This window comes from Bombyx mandarina, chromosome 23, assembly GCF_030267445.1.
Source record: "Bombyx mandarina strain Sakado chromosome 23, ASM3026744v2".
In the NCBI taxonomy this organism is placed as follows: Eukaryota; Metazoa; Arthropoda; class Insecta; order Lepidoptera; family Bombycidae; genus Bombyx; species Bombyx mandarina.
In genome coordinates this window covers 16699221-16721359 of record NC_143229.1, presented here as the reverse complement: position 1 = coordinate 16721359, position 22139 = coordinate 16699221, and the positions used below count along the sequence as shown (strand labels likewise).

The window sequence follows — 22139 nt, the reverse complement described above, 5'->3', positions numbered from 1 at the left end:
GCCTGTCCCGCCGTCTCAATAGCTCCAACTGAGTTCCCGCCCGTTCCGGGGTAGGGCGCCGGCTGTGAGCGGCAGGAGATTCAACTCCCACACACCCCACCGCACGGATGGGGATCCGGCGATTTTCTTTTGTTGAAAAAAAAAAACGTTATTTAGACGTATGTCAAAATAGTTTGTGTTCCGTGATGGCCACCCCGTTCAATTCGATTCTGAAAGTCCGCTTAGTGCTTGGAACAAATCGCGTAATCTAAATATAGCCTAGTTTGACCTACGCTAATCGTGAGTACAAAGTCTGAGGCTCGTCGAGAAATAATGTTCAATTACAACGATCTCAAAACCTTGCACAGGTTAATGAAAAATTGGCAAAAAAGACACTCGTAAAAAAGCATGTAATTGAGATAATTATCGTGTGCATTTGAATTTTAAGTTTCAATAGTTTATATATTGCGCAGTGCGGAGAGGTTTCTTTCCTATCTACTGCCCGCACGGCGGAAGATCTTCCCTTTTTCGTATACCCGAAACTTAAACAAATTTGCATCCTCATTTAACGACTCATTTCACGGAAATTTAAAAAACAGAGCCATAAACCATTAGAGCAGGATACTAAATCAAGAGAAGGAAAAAAACGCATACGGAAGAAAACTATATACATGATGTATATAACATATTCTTTCAAACTTTTGTTATCGTATGAAGTCTGTGGTCAAATTCAGAAAATTTTCACATTGTACACAGATTGTAATATGACATTTTGACGTTATGCTGTAATGAAATCGGAAGTAGTGTCTCGTAGTGTGAACCCGTCAAAGGGTCACGGTTGTTGATGACGCGAATTAACGTAAAACAATGTTCCTTTGTGTCGAGATTCGAACATTCTAGACTAATCTTGTTAACTCGGCGTCGTCACTGACGAATACAGATGAACAAACCACCCGTCGATTAATTAAAAACGAAAACTAGTTTAAATCTTACTACCACCCCGCCTATTTCCGTCGTGAAGCAGTAATGCGTTTCGGTTTGAAGGGCGGGGCAGCCGTTGTAACAATACTGAGACCTTAGAACTCATATCTCAAGGTGGGTGGTGCTTTTACGTTGAAGATGTCTATGGGCTCCAGTAACCACTTAACACCAGGTAGTGTGAGCTCGTCCGCCCATATAAGCAATCAAAAAAAAAAAGTCGTCACATCTCTGTTGTTGTAAATCGTTGATTTTAGCATACGTATCATTCGACTTAAGTTTTAATGAATACAGAGAACACACTGCCAACTCTAGTTGTCACGGACGACCACAGCATACCTACTGACAATAAGGAACGCGAAATTAACCCGAAAAAATAATTTTAATTGTTCCTAACACGTGCGAACATAGACGAAAACATACTAAGTTTTTTACTGTTTTAATTCTCAAATTATTTTAGTAATTAAATAGTAATAATTTGTTATTCAATGCGAAATCGCAGTTAACTTAATTTGCAAATTGGAATCTGAATATTTATAAGATTTTTTTGTGCCACAAACTTCTTTGGCCTGGACGCTGGCGAGAGATGATTTAATGGCGCCTTTTTGAAATGTCAAACTATCTGCTATTCGATGACATATCGTTTTAAATGTAGATAAAATGTTCTTTAAATATTATAATCTTTTGATATATTGTGTCAGTTTCGCTAAATGTCATGCGTCAATTTTGACATATTTTTTTTTTTTGCATTCGCTGACTTAGGTACCTACCTACTGTTTCTGTTTTAATTAATATTTAAATTTATTTCGCTATTGTTTACGGATTTGGAGAGATCGTTTAGCTGTGAACCGTATTTTATCACAAAAGCCCAAGGTTTGATTCATGTGACGTATTCTATTTATTCAATCATATCTATTTAATTATATTGATTCAATCATGTTTATATTGATTTAACGTTAAGAATTAGATGATTGACCAGTTCACGGCTGATCTGGTATTAATAAATAGCTGCTAGAGCTGAAACGCATTACTGCTTCGTGGTATTACCTACACATGCGGGCTCATAAGACACCCTACCAAGGGCTAAGAATATCTCAAAAGAAATTAACCCACAGACACAGCCTACTGAGTTTCCGCCAGATCTTCTCAGTGGGTCGCGTTTCCGATCCAGTGGTAGATTCTGTGAAGCACGGCTCTTGCTAGGGTTCGTGTTAGCAACGTTGTCAGGTTTGAGCCTCGTGAGCTCACCTACTAGTTAAAGTTATGCTGAAAATATAGCCTCTCAAGTCTATCAGCATAGGTAGCAAAAAAAATCACAAGAAAACTCCCAACGAACATTTGTACGGTGAGACATAATACCGAGTCAATGCTTACCAAAGATCCCTTTTAAATGTGAATTTGTGAATTAAAAAAAAAGAGTAATATTAATTTTAAAATATTTACCGAACCCGATGAGCTTATTCCGTCGTTTCCACACAGGACATATATTATTACATCACAAATAGTAATGTGTTAAGCTGGCCACAAATAATTATCAATCATTCTATTCAAAATACGTACACGGCCTTTGGAAATATCATTTTGAAATTGCAATCAGATACGCATTATTCGTTTGAATCAAATCCTGAATCGAAAATGCAGATTTAATTAAGCTTGATGAAGACCTTTTAACCTATATTCTTATCTACTATATAAAGTTTTATTCGTATTTCACGTCTGTCTCAACATGTGTAGCGTAATCAACGGCTGCCAAGTCTGAAATCTAATTTTTTTTTAAACTTCCGCTGAATTTCGTAGTGAATGTTAATTTTTGTTTCGTTAATAAATAATGAAGAAAACAATACTAAGCTAAGACACTGACATAGTAACATATTTTTTCTCCTACCTACGCCAAAAGTTCGGTTTTCCTCCCGCTGTACAGGGAAGAAAGTGTAACTTTTCCTCCCTGGGTACTGACAAGTGCGCATGCGCGTTAGTGTCTACGTCTGCTCTCCCGCACCCAAAAATTCTTCGCCATTGTTGTACTCGGGTAATTTGCAATATTGTGTGTAGTGTAAAAGTGAAATAAACGAAAGGCAGTAAAATTTCATAATGAAGTATTAAACAAAGATGAGTTCATCTGACAGTTCTTATTCAATTAATAGTGGTTTATTTAAAAATAAAAAAACAGCTAAATTGTTTTTATGAGTATGGGGGGCTCCGCCCCCCTACCCCCGGCCAGGGCTTCGCCCCTGGACCCCGGCTCGGTACTCCACGAACTTTCGGCCTGGTAGGAGAAAAAATAGTATATGCACCGCGGGAAAAAAGTAGGACATCTCATCCCGCATGTTTGGCAATTTTACACTCGGGAGGAAATGCCCTACTTTTCTCCCTTGGTGCACAATGTACTATTAAGTCGTATGGTAATTCTTTTGTGTTTTGTCATTACACAGATAACACATTCAGACGTTTGTAGCATAGACTATACGTAGTTCTCTTTACGCGCCAATGAAAAAATCAATTTGACTATTGACAAATTCAATGCTATGTTAAAAGCCCTTTTGCTATTTCAAAATGCAAGTACGTTTTCTAATAACAATTACACAATTCATCGAATCAAAAGGTTATCGCAATAGTAGAAATACATTTACTGTGCGGCGTTATTGGGAAATCATTTAGCGTCAGTGTAATTCTGAATGAATTATCTTAAATCATGTTTGTTTGTTTACGACAGGGGTTCCCAAACTTATTTGGTCTACTACCCACTTTGAGAATAAATTATTTTTTAGCGTCCCCATTTTTTCACCTACTTAAAAACCATTATAACCAGAACTCAGTTGGTGTCTAAGAGTCCTCCTAGATGAAATTACAAATCGCCTCCCAAGCCTCTACACAACGCCCCCATTTTTTTTTCAGGGTCTCTCACCGCCCCCCTTTAGGCTTGCAGCGCCCACAAGGGGGCGTTATCGCCCACTTTGGGAAAGGCTGGTTTACGATTTCGTAGTACCGTAAAATTTTCGTAACTTCGTCAATTATCAATACGATATACTCGACTATACGCATAACGCGAGGAATTGCGTTTATCTATATATTAATACGTGAAGCAAAAACTTTGTATCCCTTTTTACGAAAATAGCGCGGACGGAGGAGCATGAAATTTTCCACACTTATAGAGAATATAGAGAAGAAGTGCACAATGCTAATATTTTTTTTTAAATAATGCATAAAAGATACCTACATTAAATCAGTAAAGAAAACATTGCACACACTACATACCATGTATTTGATGCACACACGCATGCATACTATTTATTGTCAAACTTTTGTTCTTGACGTGTGTTGTCAAATTGAGAATAGATTAAATATTGTTTGTCTTTGTTAATATTTTTTATAGTGTAGTCTTGGCGAAATTTGTATAAAATACAATCATAATAGTGCGCAAACTTACAATTCCAATTAATTATAGTCGAAATTCGACTACTGCGGGACCTCTAGTTTATTTAGACACAGCAACAGCAATACACACAAAACATTCAAGCTTAAAATTAACATGTATAAAATTAAGTACTGGTATGTAAGCCAGTTACAGGCATGTACAGCAATCTCTTAAAACACACTATGACATGTTACAGCAATTTTACAAACAGCGGAAAAATAGGCTAAATTTCAATGTTAACAGTACGCCAAAAAAAATATATGAAAATGACATGAAAACAAGAGTTAACTACTTTATTGTTTATTTACTCACGAAAATTGATTCGTTTGTTTTTTGTGTTGGAACGAAGTTCCTTATCGCGCATTGTGAAAGGGGGCTAGACGGAAAAAATTCTTACGAAAAGTTGTCGCGACACTTTTTAGATCCGTCATTCTGACCAATCAACGTGTAGGCGCTTATCGCGTGACATTGCTCGTATCCGATTGGTCCGCGTAATGAGTACAGTTTCTCGAGATAGCGTTTCAACCATAGTAATTTAGTTCATAGTATTGTTTTTTTCTTCTTCATAATGCCGTAATTTATTATTATGACTTAAAAAAAAAGTTACAATTCCTTCACTAATTAATCGAAAGGAACTTCGTTCCATCCGGGTGTCCCTTGACACCTCTGAAGTTTTTTTTGTTTTGTTTTGTACTTGTAAAACTGCCAAACTAACTAAGCGTTAAAATCATTTGCGCGCCACCACGGAACCTGTTAAATATACGAAACATCGGAAATAATATCGAGCGATGTAAGGCTATTTGATTTAAATGCCATTTCACTTAACACGCGACATTTATCTTTGTAATTAAAGGTGCGTTTTATTCGATATCAGCATCAACGGTTCGATGTCTTTAAGCGAACTTCAATTATGTTTACGCTGACTGAGTAATTTAAATAGCTGAAGAAGTTTTTTTTTTATTTCATGATATTTGTTCAAAATTTTCTCTCACTGGAAGTAAAGCTTCAAAAATGTCGCTTAAGCTGAAGCCTTGCACCCCTCGATTTAATGAAAAAAAAGCGATATTAAACCATAAATATGGTCTAAAGCTGCTTTCAGACTACGCCATAATATAATAGCATATAATATAGCATAACAATATCGCGCACCATACATTGTTATGGACACGATCACACTGTACTGTACTATATATTATTGGCTAAGTACACGCTGATATACTATATGCCGCTATAGTATAACGTAGTCTGAAAGCAGCTTAAATTGCTGTGGGCAGATGCTGTGCGCCTCATGAGCAATCACCACTTCTCCTGGTTTGTGGTGAGTCTGGTACACTCATGAAAACAAGCGCCAACTGCCGACTTGACCTGGTCGAGCCATCGCATGAGCAACCTTCCACGCGCTCTGGTGCCTTCTACTTTGCCCTGAACGCATAGAATCTGCCCACAGCAATGATACTTAATGACGATCACGACCGCTCTGACAAGAGCGATACGACAAGGATCGATGGGCTTAATAACACCGTGCTAAAATTGAATTTTCGGTCAGAAATATCCTAGCTTAGGTCCTTTAGTGTATCTGGTGCTAGTACTTCTTGTCAATCCGCACGGGTAGATACCACTGCCTTGCCTATTTCAGCCGTCAGTCGTGAAGCAGTAATGCATTTCGGTTTGAAGGGTGGGGCAGCCGTTGTTACTATACAACTATATGACTATCTATACTAATATATAAATCTACAGTGGTTTTTACCGATGTTCCATTATAACTACTAACACCAGGTGGGCTGTGATCTAAGCAAAAAAATAAATATATTATTTGGTTCAGTGTTATATTTTTCAATTACCTAATTCCAATTGATTTTTTTCTTTTCTTCATAGAGCATTGCAAACGTAGTCTCCCAGCAGCATTTATTCGCGAGATTCGGCTTAAACAATCTGATTACGTTGACAAACAGCCAGCCCTTGACGAAAATGACGGCCAAAGAGTTCATGATGGGCTATAAGTCCGAGCTGATGACCCTGGGCAACACCTTCCTCCCGAGATGGATTTATTTCGACAAGCTCGGCCTGATCGATCGGGTGAGTTTCTTAACATAATTGAATTAATTACGTTATCATCGATTCATCCTTAATAATACATATTCAATTAACTTCGACTGCATTTATAATACGCTTTTTATATTGCCGAAGTCGGCTTAAGTACTAATTTATTTGTTTATTTTTGACGTGATCTAACGTCTTATAAATCGATGAACACCGGTTGCACGCACGGAAAAGTGTCACGTTCCACCTAAGCCAGCGCGCAAGCGAGAGCGCGGAACAAGCGATAGAGAGGCACAATCGGCCTAAGCGTTGCCTTGTGACACATTTATCTCTCTTCTCGCGTGTCGTCAGAGCTAGCTTACTGGTGGTAGGACCTCTTGTGAGTCCGCGCGGGTAGGTACCACCACCCCTCCTATTTCTGCCGTGAAGCAGTAATGCGTTTCGGTTTGAAGTGACGGCCATTGTAACTATACTTGATACCTTAGAACTTATATCTCAAGGTAGGTGGCAGCATTTACGTTGTAGATGTCTATGGGTTTCAGTAACCACTTAACATCTGGTGGGCTGTGACCTCGTCCACCCATCTAAGCAATAGCTTCGAATAGTCTTGCTAGTGACGTTATCACGTAAAACCATCGTCCGTAAACCGCATTTACAGACACACAATTCTTTTGTTTGTTTGTCAAATCTCCTTGCGCTTTTTCCTGTACAGATGTATGACTTCGATGGAGACTTCGAGACGGTCTACACAGGCGAAACTGATATCAGACTCTCCGGCCTCATCGACACGTACCGCGGCTCCACCGACCTGCCGCAGTGGGAGGGGAAGCACTGCTCAAACGTGCAGTACGCGTCTGACGGCACCAAGTTCAGGGGTGGCGTCACCAAAAACGAAACCTTGCTGTTCTATAGGAAGAGTCTGTGCCGAGCTGCTCCTTTGGTGAGTAATTCTAGTAGTAGCAGGAGGGGGATCGGGCGGTCCCCTTGTTTTTCAGCGGTTATCGGCGCTCTTTGAAATAGACGAAATGGTGGTGCCTATCTTTATTTTATTTTATTGATTGCATAGATAGGTGGACGAGCTCACAAGCCCACCTAGGGTTAAGTGGTTATTGGAGCCCATAGACATCTACAACGTAAATGCCGCCAACTACCTATATATACCCGAGATATGACTTCTAAGGTCTCAGGATAGTTCCGGGACCGGCATTGGCAGAGTTATTGGTAGAGGTATTCAGAGATATTTTACTGGTGGTAAGACCTCTTGTGAGCCCAACGGCTGCCCCACCCTTCAAACCGAAACGCATTACTACTTTACGGCAGAAATAGGCAGGGTGGTGGTACGTACCCGCACGGACTCACATGAGATCCTACTAACAGTAATTACGCAAATTATAATTTTGCGGGTTTGATTTTTATTACACGATGTTATTGCTTCACCGTGAAAGTCAATCGTGACCAATTGTTGAGTACGTATTTAATTAGAAAAATTGGTACCCGCCTGCGGGATTCGAACACCGTTGCATAGCTCAACACGAATGTACCGGACGTCTTATCCTTTAGGCCACGACTGCTTCATCACATCGGCAGTTGGTAAACAAAATCTAATGGAATACCGTCCCAAGATTCCTGTATTAAACACGAAATGTTTTCTTTTACAATCCATATCGTTTCAGATCCCTACCGAGGAGGGCGTCAGAAGCGGCATAAGGGGCGTGAAGTACGTCTTCCCGGAGCACATGCTCGACAACGGCAAACATAACGAAGAGAACAAATGCTTCTGCAGGAATGGTGAGTGGAAAACATCAGCGTGGTCTTCAAAATGTATCAGCACAACGACCATTCTCGTTTCCAAGGCAGGACTTAGCGTAATCAGCACAGCGAGGGCATTCTTGTGATGGTCCCCTTGGAGAAAGCAAATATCTGATTTGTAAGCCAAGAATGAGACTATTCATTTTTTTTAAGGGATTTTATGACCTGGTAACTAAGGTCATGTCTTATTTTAATTCATATTCTTAATTTTATGAAAAATGATAAAATGGAGTGAAATGAAATGAAATGACATGAGATGAAATATATAATTATATACTTGGTAAATGGTGGTTATTTACTGAGATTTTTTCAGTGTACTTTTTGGAGGATCCCGAGAAGTTACGTCCAGCAGCTTTGTTCCATTTTCCCACATTTGTGCACTTTCACGGATACTAAACAGTTAATAAAACCACCGTTATTACACATTTAAGCCTGAAGAAACACTAAATAGACAAAATAAAACAAATCGCACAATTTCACCCCTCGCGTTCCCGCTAAGTCGTCCAGATTGTATTGGCCTGCCTCTCCGTAGGCACGCAACATCGCTCATAAAAAATATCGATATTATGATATCGATTTTTTCAAAAGTGAATAACATCATTCTTTATGAACGATATATTATCGCGGGTATTTTTTTTCGATGCTTTTAGCACCATTTACAAAAATTACATAAACTTTTTTTTTCGAATTCACACGAACGTATTTTGCAAACAAATTGAGGGTGATAGGAAAAATCCAAGTACATATTTGTAGCCTACGCACGATGTTTGAACATGTCGATGCTTAGTTTGCATCATTACTTCTCCGACGACTCTGACTCCACAAGCCGTCAGCTCTATCCCCCATCTACACTGAACCAGACAACGACCATAATATAATGGTGGTAGTTACTGGTGTTAAGACCTCTTGAGTCCGCACTTGTAGGTACCACCACTCTGCCTATTTCTGCCGTGAAACAGTAACACGTTTCGGTTTGAAAGGCGGGGCAGCCGTTGTAACTATACTGAGACCTTATAACTTATATCTCAAGGTGGATGACGCATTTACGTAGTAGATGTCTATGGGCTCCAGTAACCACTAAGCTCCAGGTGGACTGTGAGCTCGTCCACCCATCTAAGCATAAAAAAATGACAATAATTAACGCCATATTAAGCCTTCTATTTCTACGTCACAAGAATACCAAAGGAAATACTAAAACTTAGTATTGTATTATAATTATTTTAGGAAAATGCCTCCCAGAAGGGCTGATCGACGTGGCGGACTGCTACTACGGTTTCCCGATAGCTCTGTCCTATCCCCACTTCTACAAAGGAGACGACGTCCTCTTCAGCAAAGTTGAAGGGCTGACGCCCAAACAGGAGGAGCATGAGACCAGGTGAGCCTGAATACCTGACTGTTTTAAATCATACTAGTGGTCGCCCACCGGTCGAAATTCGACCATATTAATTATTAATTTAAAATATAACTTTGAACATTATTATGGTTATATTGGTTCTATTTTACTTCTATAATCACAGATTTCGTCTAAGACAAACAATATTAATCTATTCTCAATTTGACCACAGGCTTTAAACACTAACAAAAGTTTCACAATAAACAAAAGAGTGTATATGCGTATCCGTGTCCAATACATGGTAGTGTGTGTAATGTATTTTCAATACATAATTTTTAAAGAATATTAGCTTTCTGCACTCCTTCTGTATACTCTCTGTAAGTATAGGAAATTTCATACTCCTCCGTCCGTATAATTTTCGTAAAAAGGGGTAAAAAAAATTTTTGCTTCACGTATTAATATATAAATCAAATCAAATCAAATCAAATTTATTCAACATAAATGAAAGTACATACTTATTGAACGTCAAAAGAACTACCGCCAATTCACAAGAACTAGCCTCCGTCCTGAGAAGAATTGGCAAGAAACTCAGCGGGCGTGGTTTTTCTTTTTTTTTTAAATATTAGATTATTTTTTTAATATTAGATTTTTTTAAATATTCATTTTTACATGAGTATAATAACATAACAATTATTACAATATTGAAATGCCCGGAGCGAGCAACTCATTCCCACTTTGTGCAATCTTCTATAGATAGCACTGTACTTACTCTACATGTGTGTTTTTTTTTTTTTTTTTTTCCCTACCTAAGCTGAGAGCCTTGAGAGGCTATGTCAGCGTAACCCTAACTTTAGTAGGTGAGCTCACGGGGCTCAAACCTGACGATGTTGCTAACACGAACCCTAGCAAGAGTCGTGCTTCGCAGAATCTACCACCGGATCGGAAACGCGACCCACTGAGAAGATCCGGCGAGAAACTCAGTGGGCTGTGTCTGAGAGTTAATTTACTCGTCGAGCCCTTCGTCGCAAGCGACGGGTTCGACGAGAACGGTGACCGGTGCTTGAATTACCTAAAAGCACCGTTAGTGGATCGGGCGGATCCGAGATGACGTGTTTTGGGCGACGTCGACTGCTTTCCATTCTGTCCGCAGGATCGGGAATGTAGTTACCGGCGGCCACGATGAGAGGGTTCTCGTGTCGTGCCGCTTTATCGAAGTGGCGCATGGACGCCGACTGCAGATACTTACTGATGGACTCTAAGTCCAGGTCGTCATGGAGGTCGACGTTCCTGACGAACCACGGGGCTCCGACGGCTATCCTGCAAAAACGGGATTGAATAATTTGGAATGATTTCAAGTGTATGCGGGCCGCGTGAGCGAACACTACACTTGCATAGGTCATGACGGGGCGTATGCAAGTTTTGTAGAGTGTCACCTTATTTCTAAGGGACATTTTACTTCGCCTACATATCATCGGGTAGAGACGTCCTAGAATGAAGGCGGCACGGTCGCGTACCGTCTTAATGTGGGGGCGGAATGTCATCCTACTGTCGAGGGTGACGCCTAAGTACTTGACCTTCGGGGCCCACGGTATGGGCTGGTCGAACATCGTGATTGGGCGAACGGCGGGGGCGGGGGTATTGACGCGCCTAGTCGGAAGGGGGATGCTCAGCGTGGTGTTCGGAGGGCGACCCCTTTTGAAGAGCACCGCTGTGCTTTTCGTGGGGTTACATGTGTGTTTGTGTACGAGAAGAGCTATGAGTTTTATCTTGAGTTTAGAAGCCGAGTAAACACAGTCCATAGACATCAGCAACGTAAATGCCGCCACCCACCTTGAGATGCGAGTTCCAAGTCTCAATTTTACATACTGCTTCACGGCAGAAATAGGCAGGGCGGTGGTACCTACCCGTGCGGACTCACAAGACGTCCTACCACCAAAAAATGTCTTCATAACTCCATTTTTCGTTCACAGTTTCTGGATTCAGCCGGAATCGGGTCTGCCTCTGGAGGTCAGCTCCAAGTTCCAGATAAACATGGCACTCGGTAGCATATCCAGCATCACGAACACGGAAAGATTCTCCAATATGTACCTACCGATGCTCTGGTTCGATATCGTGAGTAATAAATACAGCTTGGCTATTCCTCTAACGCAATCCTTACGTACGTTTGAATTTTAATTTCCTGACAGAACATAAGTCTTCCGCATGTGGTACGGGACATTTGAAGACTTGCACAACATTTTCTTAGACATTTGCGAAGTTTTAAACACCATACACACACACCGATGCACCAAAAAAGCCCTCGAAAAGTAATACCACCACTCCATCTCTTACTGTTGATGTCATGAGGCGATTAAGAGTTTCCCCCGCCGAGCAATCGCCAACCAGCATGCCAAGAAGGGCGCTAATGGCGAAAGACATGTTTTTTTGGGTGTAGACTATGGTTTTTTGGTAGAGTTCTATGTCCAGCAGTAAGGTCTGTGCTCTGATTTTATTAAAGATTCCACATTAAAAGATCCAAAGATCGTTCATTATTTACGTGTTTTCGAGGCAAAGAGTCTTTAATGGATTTGAATACCATTAATTACGCTTTTTTTTCTTCCCTACCTAAGCCGGTAGCCTTGAGAGGCTATACTAGCGTAACCGAGCGAGTAGGTGAGCTCATGGAGCTCTAACCTGATGATGTTGCTAACACTGACCCTAGTAAGAGCAGGGCTTCGCAGAATTTACCAGCGGATCGGAAACGTGACCCACTGAGAAGATCCGGCGAGAAACTCAGTGGGCTGTGTCTGTGGGTTAGTTTACTCACCGAGCCCTTCGTCGCAAGCGAGGGGTTCGACGAGAACGATGACCGGTGTAATTACGCTCAAAATACTTCATTCGCACCAAACAATAGTTCAGAATAGTCAAACGATTACCGCATCAAAAATTAACCAACAATAAACTTATCGACTAAAACTAACTGTACCGATTTTTATTACAGAGAATGTACTCGCTTCCACCTTCACTGGAACAGAGATTCAAACTATACCTAAACATACTGCCAATAGTCGAGCAAGCAGCGATGTATATAATGTTCATCACCGGAGCTGTCCTCGTCATCACCACCATCTACATACTCAGCTTCAAGGTGATGTTCAAGAACTTCGAAAAGAACAAGGACGCTTGGCTCGAGAAGGCCAAACTGAATGATGGAGTGTACGCGCCGTGCGAGATACCACTCTCGGAGAGCGACTCCGATGAAATGATCAAATTAAACATCAAATTAAATGACAGGCTATACGAAACCGTCAACAGTGTCAAGGACAAACTGACAGAAATGGCGCACGTCAAAAACTTGTTCGAAAGAAAGCCGTCCCTAAAAGATTCAAGTCAAACGTCAAAAGCTTACGAGATCATAAATCAGACGGACAGCGACGAGGACTTCAAATACCTTGAGGTCATCGAAGACGGAGAGCTGGAGGGCTGTGACGTCAGCCTGGGCGGCTCGCAGCGAATGAGGAACCTCAAAGACTTGGATGAGAGGAACAACGAATTAAGCTTACACATATCGGATTGAGACGCGGCGAATGCGGAAAGTCGTTATGAATCTGTCTTTTTACATCGTTGTTCTCACGATAAATACGGCGCGTGTACTTATGCACGAAACGATCGGAACGTGGTGTGATTAATGCGTGTTTCGCCTGTGCAATATCAGTTATTACACACAAAAAAAACAATAGACCTTTATTAATTTATTTAATACTAGCGACCCGCCCTCGCTTCGCTTCGGAAACATTAAAATTTATTATTGATAGCTGAGTCCCGTGATGTTATCCGCGGTTATTGTCGTACCGCGGGTGACGCCGCGGGGCGAAGCTGCTCTAAAAAAAGTAACCTAAGTTACTCCTTATATCATCAGCTACCTATCAGTGAAAGTCTCATCAAAATCGGTCCAGCCGTTCCAGAGATTAGCCGGAACAAACAGACAGACAAAAATTGTAAAAATGTTATTTCGGTGTATGTACCGTATATATATTCATATGCATGTAGTAAAAAGCGGCTATTTCAATATTACAAACAGACACTCCAATTTTATTTATATGTATAAATGCTAAACAAACACGTATTTTTTGACGAACAATACCTGTATAAATGTGGGTTTTAATTACCGAAAAATCAAGTAATGGGCCGTGCCAAGATTATTATTAATTTACTAAAAAAACACGGTGATAAAATTAACACGTAATAAATAACCATCCACAACCATCGTATCGCTAATGTCCGGCGCGATTTATCAACGTTTAAAGACACATTTAATAAGACTATTTGAGTCGTCTATTATCAAAGGTGGCAATCTGTGCATTTGGACAAACATTTTTTATTGATATGTCAATACAGATTGATTTGAATATAATCGTCTCCTTCAAAGAATACGGTTCAAAACCTGCATTAAATAAAGGTTAATAGTTAACCTGTTATTTATCTAAGATGTCGTTCCGAAGAGTTTTGTGACTGCCAATGGAATACAAAGTCAATAATTCGTTTTTTTGATTTACCAATCATTGTCCAAAAGTCAGATTGCCGGCTTTGATAATAGTCGACTCATTTGTCGAATTGGTTTTGTTTAAATCACATACATCGACTTACCTGTGTGATATATTTTGGTAATTAAAATAATTGTAAGTACGAAGTTTTTCGATCATCATGTACTAGCAATGATTCTGGGGCGCGGAAATATTTTCTAGGAAAGACTCTATGCTTAATAATATAAGTCGGATTACTTAAATGTTTGTTGGACGTGCAACATTCACAATAATTGTGAATTTCAAAATGACCCCAATCTGTCTCTCTAGTTGTTCGATTCTTAGAAATCGATGTTACATCTCAGATATACACAGAATAATCCCATCATTAACTGAAAAACCTATTGCCTGCAAATGTATTTGAAAAATACATGCTGTGTCTTAAACAGAGATAGTGTCAAATAATTGATGATTTTTATTTAGGTTCAGTCTTGCCATACTTACAACTTTTAACAATTATTTTTTATGGCTAACGCCCAGGGTATTATTTTAGAAGTCTTATAGGCCAGTAATTTAGTTTCGTATTTGATAGAGTGTAGTTCTTCGTCTACCTATCTTTTAAAAAAAACTCTTTCAATTATGTAATAATAGCGGGAATTACTTACCGTTTGACTTTTCAATTGCAACGTCATTTTGTGTCGATGGGTGGTATGTATACAACACTGAAGTAGGAAACCTAGGTCTATGGTATACAAAGCGTCAAGCGAACAATTTATTTGGTTATTAAAAATAAAAATGCGCCAATTCTTTTTAGTAATTTATTTATTACAAATCTGACTGTCAAAAAATACATTCCATTAAAAGCCGAATTATTATAAATAAAATGACGGCTATCGGCCAAAATATGAAATTCAAACATGTGCTATCAGCGCTATCTGGTTTTTAAAAACATCAAGACTACGGTTCGAATTTAAGATCATTAAGCAAAATTTTAATCTCTTTACGCTAGAAATTTATTATAAAATTTACCGAAATCGCTTTTTTTGAACTAGATGGCGCTGTGTTCATTTATATTTGCCTCATTAACGTTAGCACATTACCTAATAATTATAAACACGACTGATTAATTGCTCAATATCTTATATTATCTCCTCGTTAACAAATTGTGGATATTAACAGTAGATTACTTATACCTTTAATTTAAGGTGTCCATGCTCGCGTTACGTTTTGCTACATCAAAAAACTACATTAAAAAATACGCCGCTCTCAGAAAAGAAAATCCTTGATATTACCAGTTTACTATAAATATAAAGAAGCTTTTACGCAGTGTAAAACTATATTGTTATGTTACGACAAAAGGTAATGTACATATTTATTATCAAAATTTAAACTCTTTTTTTTAAAGTAATATCATCGATCACTGTAATATTCGCGGCAAAATCATATCCATCGGCTGCAAGAAAAAGACGATCGTCATACTTCGTTTTTTGTAGAACGTCATCTCTGTCGCATTAAGGCCGTTTTCTAATTACAACACAAGAGCGCATTATGCGGCATAATGCTTAACAAAGCTTCAGCATAATTCGGCATTGTGCGTCACTGAGTCGCATTATGCTCTGTAATTAATCATTACTTAATGGTAGTTTTCCAATTACAGAGCATAATACGACTCAGTGACGCACAATGCCGAATTATGCTGAAGCTTAGTTGAGCATTATGCCGCATAATGCGCTCTTGTGCTGTAATTGAAAAACGGCCTATGTATGTATGCGTCAAAATAAAATTTATTAAGGCGGGCATCAATTCTCAATTTATATGTCATAATGTCGCGAGTTAATAACTGCGTTGATAAAATTCATAATCGATGTATCAAATGGTAAATGTCGCACGGACACCTATCTCTGAATAGACTTTTGTGATTTCGTTTATAAGATTAAATTAAGTTTAAAATAAGCGCAGTAGATAAGAATCGATGTTTAAGGTAAAAGGTGCATTTGAACAGTCTTCAAAGTGGCGGCCATATTGGCTAACTCCAACATTGAATACGTATGCATTTGTAATTGACGTCAGAAGTTCATACGAAATTTCGTAGATCAGACATCATTCGCTATAATCTATCTTACAGTCGATTTCCAACTGTATTCGTGCTCAATGCTATAGTTAGAAAATGGTTTTTAGGAATCTTCGTAAACTTTTCAATAGTTTACAAAAACGTAATGTTTGAAAACTTAAATTACATTTCTGTATATAGTGTATGGTGCATTACAGATATTGATAGTGAATAAATGTTTTATTTTTATTTTATTTCTGTGTTTTTCTTTTATTTTCTATCCAAATTCAGTACCGACCAGCTCTTGTGTCCTAGCAAAATCTACATATCTCAAATATATTAAGTGTATAATCTATGTCTACATAGCTTAGCTGGGCGCAATTTTATTGTGTGCGATTTTGTTTTAGGGGTGCCAATTAGAGTCGCCAGATTTTTTTCAGCCTGTAAGGGGCAAATGCTTAAATAGGCAAAAAATACGGGAAATTAGTTTTTTACCGGGTTACCCGGGACAAATAAAAAACAAAATTATATAGTGACAATCTTTATTTCTTTATTGATATTTTTCCGAGGAGCAAGTCAATTTTAACATATTTTTATCGGTTTTAACATATTTATAAAAATCAATACAATTAAAATCGTACGCTTCGAATACGGGACAGAGACCAGAGTCCCGAGACGTCTGGCAACCCTAGTGCCAATGCACAGAGGTCGGCCACAAATGGCGCGAGTTTTTAGAATCTGTTTGAAAACTTCATGGAAGACTGCTTCAGATAACCTTATAACATGTACTGTTAGAGCTGATTCAGATTAGGTCAGCCGTGCGATTCTGTAAGCGTTGTTTAACAAACTCGCACGTGAATTTGGTGTGTGTTTTCAAATTGGCATTCTGTAAATTTCATTGTAGTGCCGAATCTACACTAGCGCCCCTCGCGGGTGAATTGAACTAGCAAGCGTGAGTTTTTTTACTAAAATGTATGAGTTGACGTTTGAAACGGCATTCTGTAGTGTAAATCACGTCGAATTTCGGCAAGAACTTCGCATCGCAAAATCATTTTATTTGTCAAATCAAAAGTTAGTGTTTTATGTGTTTGTTGTGAGTGAGAATATACGAAAACGTTATAAACCGCTGTTAATTATTAAAAAAATACTATTAATTAACAAAATTGCACTTTAAAATAACTTTATTCTTCATCGATATTTTGTGGAGCGTATGTTTTTATTGAAAACATTGTTGAAAGAGGCTGACGCTACGGATCAGCGTGAAATGCGTCGACAAGCCTACGAAATTCACAATTTATCACTTTTAACTTGAGATGACGACCATGTAAAAGTATAAAGAAAGTGTATAGATTGTCGAAGGATCATATGAACCAGTTAGGGTGTGAATTACACCCTTTGATGAAGACCACTAAAAGCCATTGAAAAGGACTTTCAACTCTTCTAAAGGTAGGTATTCCACGTGGTAAGATTGTGTCTTTATGTACAAAATAGGTACTTTATAACATATTATTAAAGTTTGCCCATTTGTTTATATCCAACTCTCCCATTATTGTAAAACAATACCACTAAACTAATCTACCAAAAAATCTTGAAAGAATACAAATTAGATTCTCTAATAACTATGTGTATTGTTTAATGATTATTTCTTAGTTTCAGTTATTGTGCACCTTGTTATTTTTGGCCAATTGAAGTTACCAAAAAAATCATAAAAGAAAATATAAGAACACATTTGTCCCAGACATCCCAGTGTATACCTGAGGTTGTGGAGGCTCTGAACAACCCAGCAACTATATATAAATATTTAAGATTCCCACAGAATGCTCAAGAATGGCAAAAGTTGAAGGAAAAGCAAAGAAAAAAGAAGAAGGTGGTTTAAGCTAAATAGGAACAGATGGCGGTGCACTATAAAAAACAAACTGTTTCAAGGCCATGACCACGACCCTCAGTAATGAGGAAACCGATGCAAGGAGGAGGAGGAGAGGTTTAAGCTAAATAAAAAAATGTTTTCTTCATAAAAAATTACCAATATTAATGTAATGCTAAATATTGCAGTTTTTATGAAAAATTTAGAATCCTTTGGGTTATTGGGTGTATTGATGGGAAGTTGGTGGCCTTAAAAAGATCTGCTACCAATAAAAAATGGATTTACTGTCGCAAAGAATATCATGCAAGAAATGTACAATTTGTAAAGCTATTAATATTTTTCGAAATTCTGATATGTAATCCATAAACGAAATGTGTATTAAGAACCTATGTATTCAGATTGTATTCATTTCAGTTAAATTGTAATTGTGTATATTGCTATAAGTTATTGTGAAATATAGTATTTATCTTAAATAAACTTTATTCAGTTATAATCAAAACAAAATAAAATCTACTAGATTAGTCAATGACAGCAAGTAATGACCATTATAATTATTTAACATCTTTTCGGGCTTTCTGTATATTGTCAACGTTCCAACCTTATGACACCTTTTGCTAATTTTTTTTTCATTGCTTAGATCGGTGGACGATCTCCCAGCCCACCTGGTGTTAAATGGTTACTGGAGCCCATAGACATCTACAACGTAAATGCGCCACCCACCTTGAGATATAAATTCTAAGGTCTCAGTATAGTTACAACAGCTGCCCCACCCTTCAAACCGAAACGCATTACTGCTTCACGGCAGAAATAGGCGATAACGCTATGCTATGCTAGCTAATACCTGCTAATAATAGCTAGCTATTGCTAATATGGAGGAAGATACTCCTGAAGCTTTGTAGCACCGCCTTCATTCCACTGCCCGTAACTCAGTGTAAAGACCAATAGGTATGTTAAAGAGTAGATTCAGGTGTTTGCTGATCTATAGGGTGCCAATTTACCACCCTGATAAGATAGCAAAAATAGTTGTTGCGTGTTGTGTTTTGCACAACATTTGCAATTGTGCAGAGCTGCCAGTTCCCATGATTTCAGATGATGAGATTACATGTACATTATGGTGGTCATGTTGAATTACTTTGTTAAATTTTACTAAATAGCTAACTTATAGTGTGAAGTAACTTCAAATATAAATTAATGATTTATAAAAATAGTTTTATTATAGTTTTATTCAATAGTTATATACAATAATTTTGAAATTTGTTTGCATCAGTAACTTAAGTGGAAATACAGGTTTAAAATTGCTAGCTGCATGTGCTAATTCCACCAACAGTTCATCCTTCTTGCAGATTGTCGACTATTCATTCCCCCATGGTTGTAAGTTTCATTAAGTTATATATGGTACTGTGTTCAAAAATGCTTTGGACGACACGCATATGAACACCCTGAATCTTCACCTGCAGTTCCTCTATCCACAAAATTCTCTCAGTAATTTGAGTACACTCTGCTTTTCATTGTAAAAGTGGTGAAATAGCAGGTCAGGTGTTGAGGTGCTGAAAAAAATAATAAATTTATTTAAAAACAAGGTTAGGTAAAATACAATGTTTACAATACATGCAACAAAATGTTTTTATTTACAAGTAACAGCATTATACACAAATCGATGTCCCTAATATGGTGGTTCAATGAATAGGTACTTTGACCTGAATAAACACATATCAACCCAATCTCTTGACTAACATGTGAGACCTACTGTGGCTGGAGCTACTAGTAGTAGCATCACAATAAGTAGAAGTCACTTGCATTTAGTTAGAGGATGATGACTGCAAAATAGGTGATTCTTGATGCAATGCTAAAAAGGCAATAAATATTAATTTTTAAAATGCAAGTTTTGTTTAGGTATTTATTTCAGATAATTAGGCATAACATACATACCTGTATGTTTGCGATTGTTCCAATACTGATACATTTTCCGAGTGGGCTATAAATTCTCCTTACAATATTCTGATGATGTGGATTAGTATTTTCAATCTGTTGTAGTTCCTTAAATATAATAAAATAGGTTATGCCTAAATTTTGTTCATTTATTTTAAACTGAGTATGCAGCCTTTAGCCAACATAATGTCAGTTTAGTCAATACTCTGGCACTGCCTGCCACCCCTGTACCAGTATGCACACCCTTTACCATAGATACAGTCACCTCTGCATCAATAAATACATTCCAACAACATCAATCTAACTTGCAATACCTAAATTGTTAATGATTTAATTCAAAATAATTTTTTTGTTGGTGAATTTGAGATACAAATAAATTACCTTCATGCCCTGTTAAAATAGAACATCAATAAAAACGTTGTAGATAGATATATCATACATAAATATATGTTAACATGTCCTAAATATCTCACCGGGAATGGATCTTAACTGACAAGAGAATTTAGTTCCTATATTTTTTTAATATCCTTGTTCTCTTATTGAACATGTTGAGATTCTATTAATCCTTTTGTTTCGCTAGCTTTTAACCCAAAACGTTTATCAATGCCTCTATTTGCGCCAATGTCGGATGAGAAGAACGCTCTTTAAATCTGTTGGTAATATATTTAAATTTTACATTAAAAACGAATGGATGAAACATTGATAGCCTCAAATTAACTTTTACTTACCTCATAATTTTTATTTAACGTTAAATTCACTCACAAAGTAACAACAAATCTAGAAAAAGCAAAATAAAAACTTCCGACATATATTAAGTGTATAATCTATGCTTCCGACCGCTCGAAATTGTTTTGAAAACAATTAAAATTTTGTTTTTTAATTCTGGTATTCGCCAGTGCACGCAAAGGAACTTAGCGTACAGCCAGAAATTACAATTAATTTCATAAAATATATGACTTTTAATTTTCTTTTTAGATATATTAGATGTGGTTTAGACACCAAAGCTTAAATTCATAGTATTTTCTTACAGAATGCTTCTAAATACAAAGAAAAACTGAAACCGGTAAGCTTCGATTTACATTTGCGTGTATACGGCTATCCCTAGTAGTATTGTAAACAAACTTCGTTGTCACTTCACTTCGCTCGAGGCAGGGTAATTAAGATTAGTGTTTACAGAATGCCAAATCAAGGTCATTCCATTGCGAATGCGAAGTGATGGAGAATTTCGTAGTGAGATGCGAGTTCTTGTTTGAATTTTAGAGAATCGCACGGCAGACCAACAATTTTTATAGGAACGAAAAAGGTGTCGCGTGCTTATTAGTACATTTCAACAGCGCATTGTGCTTAGTGTGAGTTTTATGAAGTTATCGATAGCGTAAAAGTTAAATCGAATTGACTTCGAACAGCGCCCCTAGCGGCAAACGTAGGCAAACGTTCCACGTTTACGCTATCGAGAACGTTAAAAAACTCGCACTATGGACACAGTTAACTCAAATTTGCAAACGTAGGAGCGCTGTTCAAACTCCATAAAACACGCACTAAGCACACAAGTATAGATGCACAAAAGTAATCAATGCATAATTATGTAATCAAATGCAGTCGAGATATATAAATACAGTCAAAATCTGTTATAACGACATCGAAGGGACTGCTCATATTCAGTCGTAAAAACCGATAGTCGTAACAACCGGTGATGTTTAATGTGTATCGTGCAAGTACAAACAAATCGGTAGGGAATTATTTTAAAAATATATTTACATAATACGCGATTTTTCTTTAATATTAATTTGTTTTCTTTTCTTTGCGACATTTTGAAAGTTTCACGAATAACTCCACAAAGTTTTGGTGCGTCTTGTGTATAGATAAGTAACAAACTAACTGAAGAGATATGAAGAAACGGGCTTTGACTACCGCATGCACGTGTTTTGTTTCTAAGAATTAGAAAAGACCCTACACTAAACTAAATCCTATTGTTTTCTTTCCTGATTTTAAAAGCCATTGAAGACAAATGTGGATACCTATTCAAATTGTTTACAATACAGCTTAGCCGGTCGCTCTAACAGATCTAATTCTCCGAAATATTAGTTAAATGTGGTCGTTTTATAAGGTATGTCGTTATTACCAATGTTACGACATTTTTTAATAAGGCGGTCATAGGCATTCAGCCGGGATCTTTGTTCTTGGTTATTATAACCGGCATGTTGTATTAAACGATGTCGCAGTAAACGGTTTTGACTGTA

The 22139-nt window shown here is 37.8% G+C and overlaps 2 protein-coding genes and 1 long non-coding RNA gene across 10 annotated transcripts in view; 2 read left to right on the top strand and 1 right to left on the bottom strand.

Moving 5' to 3' along the window:
* Window positions 1-16360, top strand: part of LOC114251822 (scavenger receptor class B member 1) — an 81609-nt gene extending 65249 nt beyond the window's left edge. Inside the window, exons 5-10 of the mRNA XM_028186218.2 lie at window positions 6248-6448; window positions 7125-7352; window positions 8086-8200; window positions 9446-9596; window positions 11525-11666; window positions 12535-16360. Of these exons, the coding sequence (XP_028042019.2) occupies window positions 6248-6448; window positions 7125-7352; window positions 8086-8200; window positions 9446-9596; window positions 11525-11666; window positions 12535-13110 (1413 nt within the window). The 3' untranslated portion in view covers window positions 13111-16360. The remainder of the gene's footprint in view (window positions 1-6247; window positions 6449-7124; window positions 7353-8085; window positions 8201-9445; window positions 9597-11524; window positions 11667-12534) is intronic.
* Window positions 1-22139, top strand: part of LOC114246566 (fatty acyl-CoA reductase 1) — a 272794-nt gene that overhangs the window by 108022 nt on the left and 142633 nt on the right. The gene's annotated exons all lie outside the window — the stretch shown is intronic.
* LOC149500231 (uncharacterized) lies at window positions 19159-22039 on the bottom strand. 8 transcript variants are annotated; one of them, XR_016325257.1, is made up of 5 exons: window positions 20628-20821; window positions 20281-20549; window positions 19900-20007; window positions 19768-19816; window positions 19159-19517 (listed from the first exon to the last, which is right to left on the bottom strand). It is a non-coding gene; the product is annotated as an uncharacterized LOC149500231 (long non-coding RNA). The 8 variants fall into 8 exon arrangements; XR_016325263.1 differs by lacking the exon at window positions 19768-19816 and having other exon boundaries at window positions 20628-22039; XR_016325262.1 differs by lacking the exon at window positions 19768-19816 and having other exon boundaries at window positions 20373-20549; window positions 20628-20761.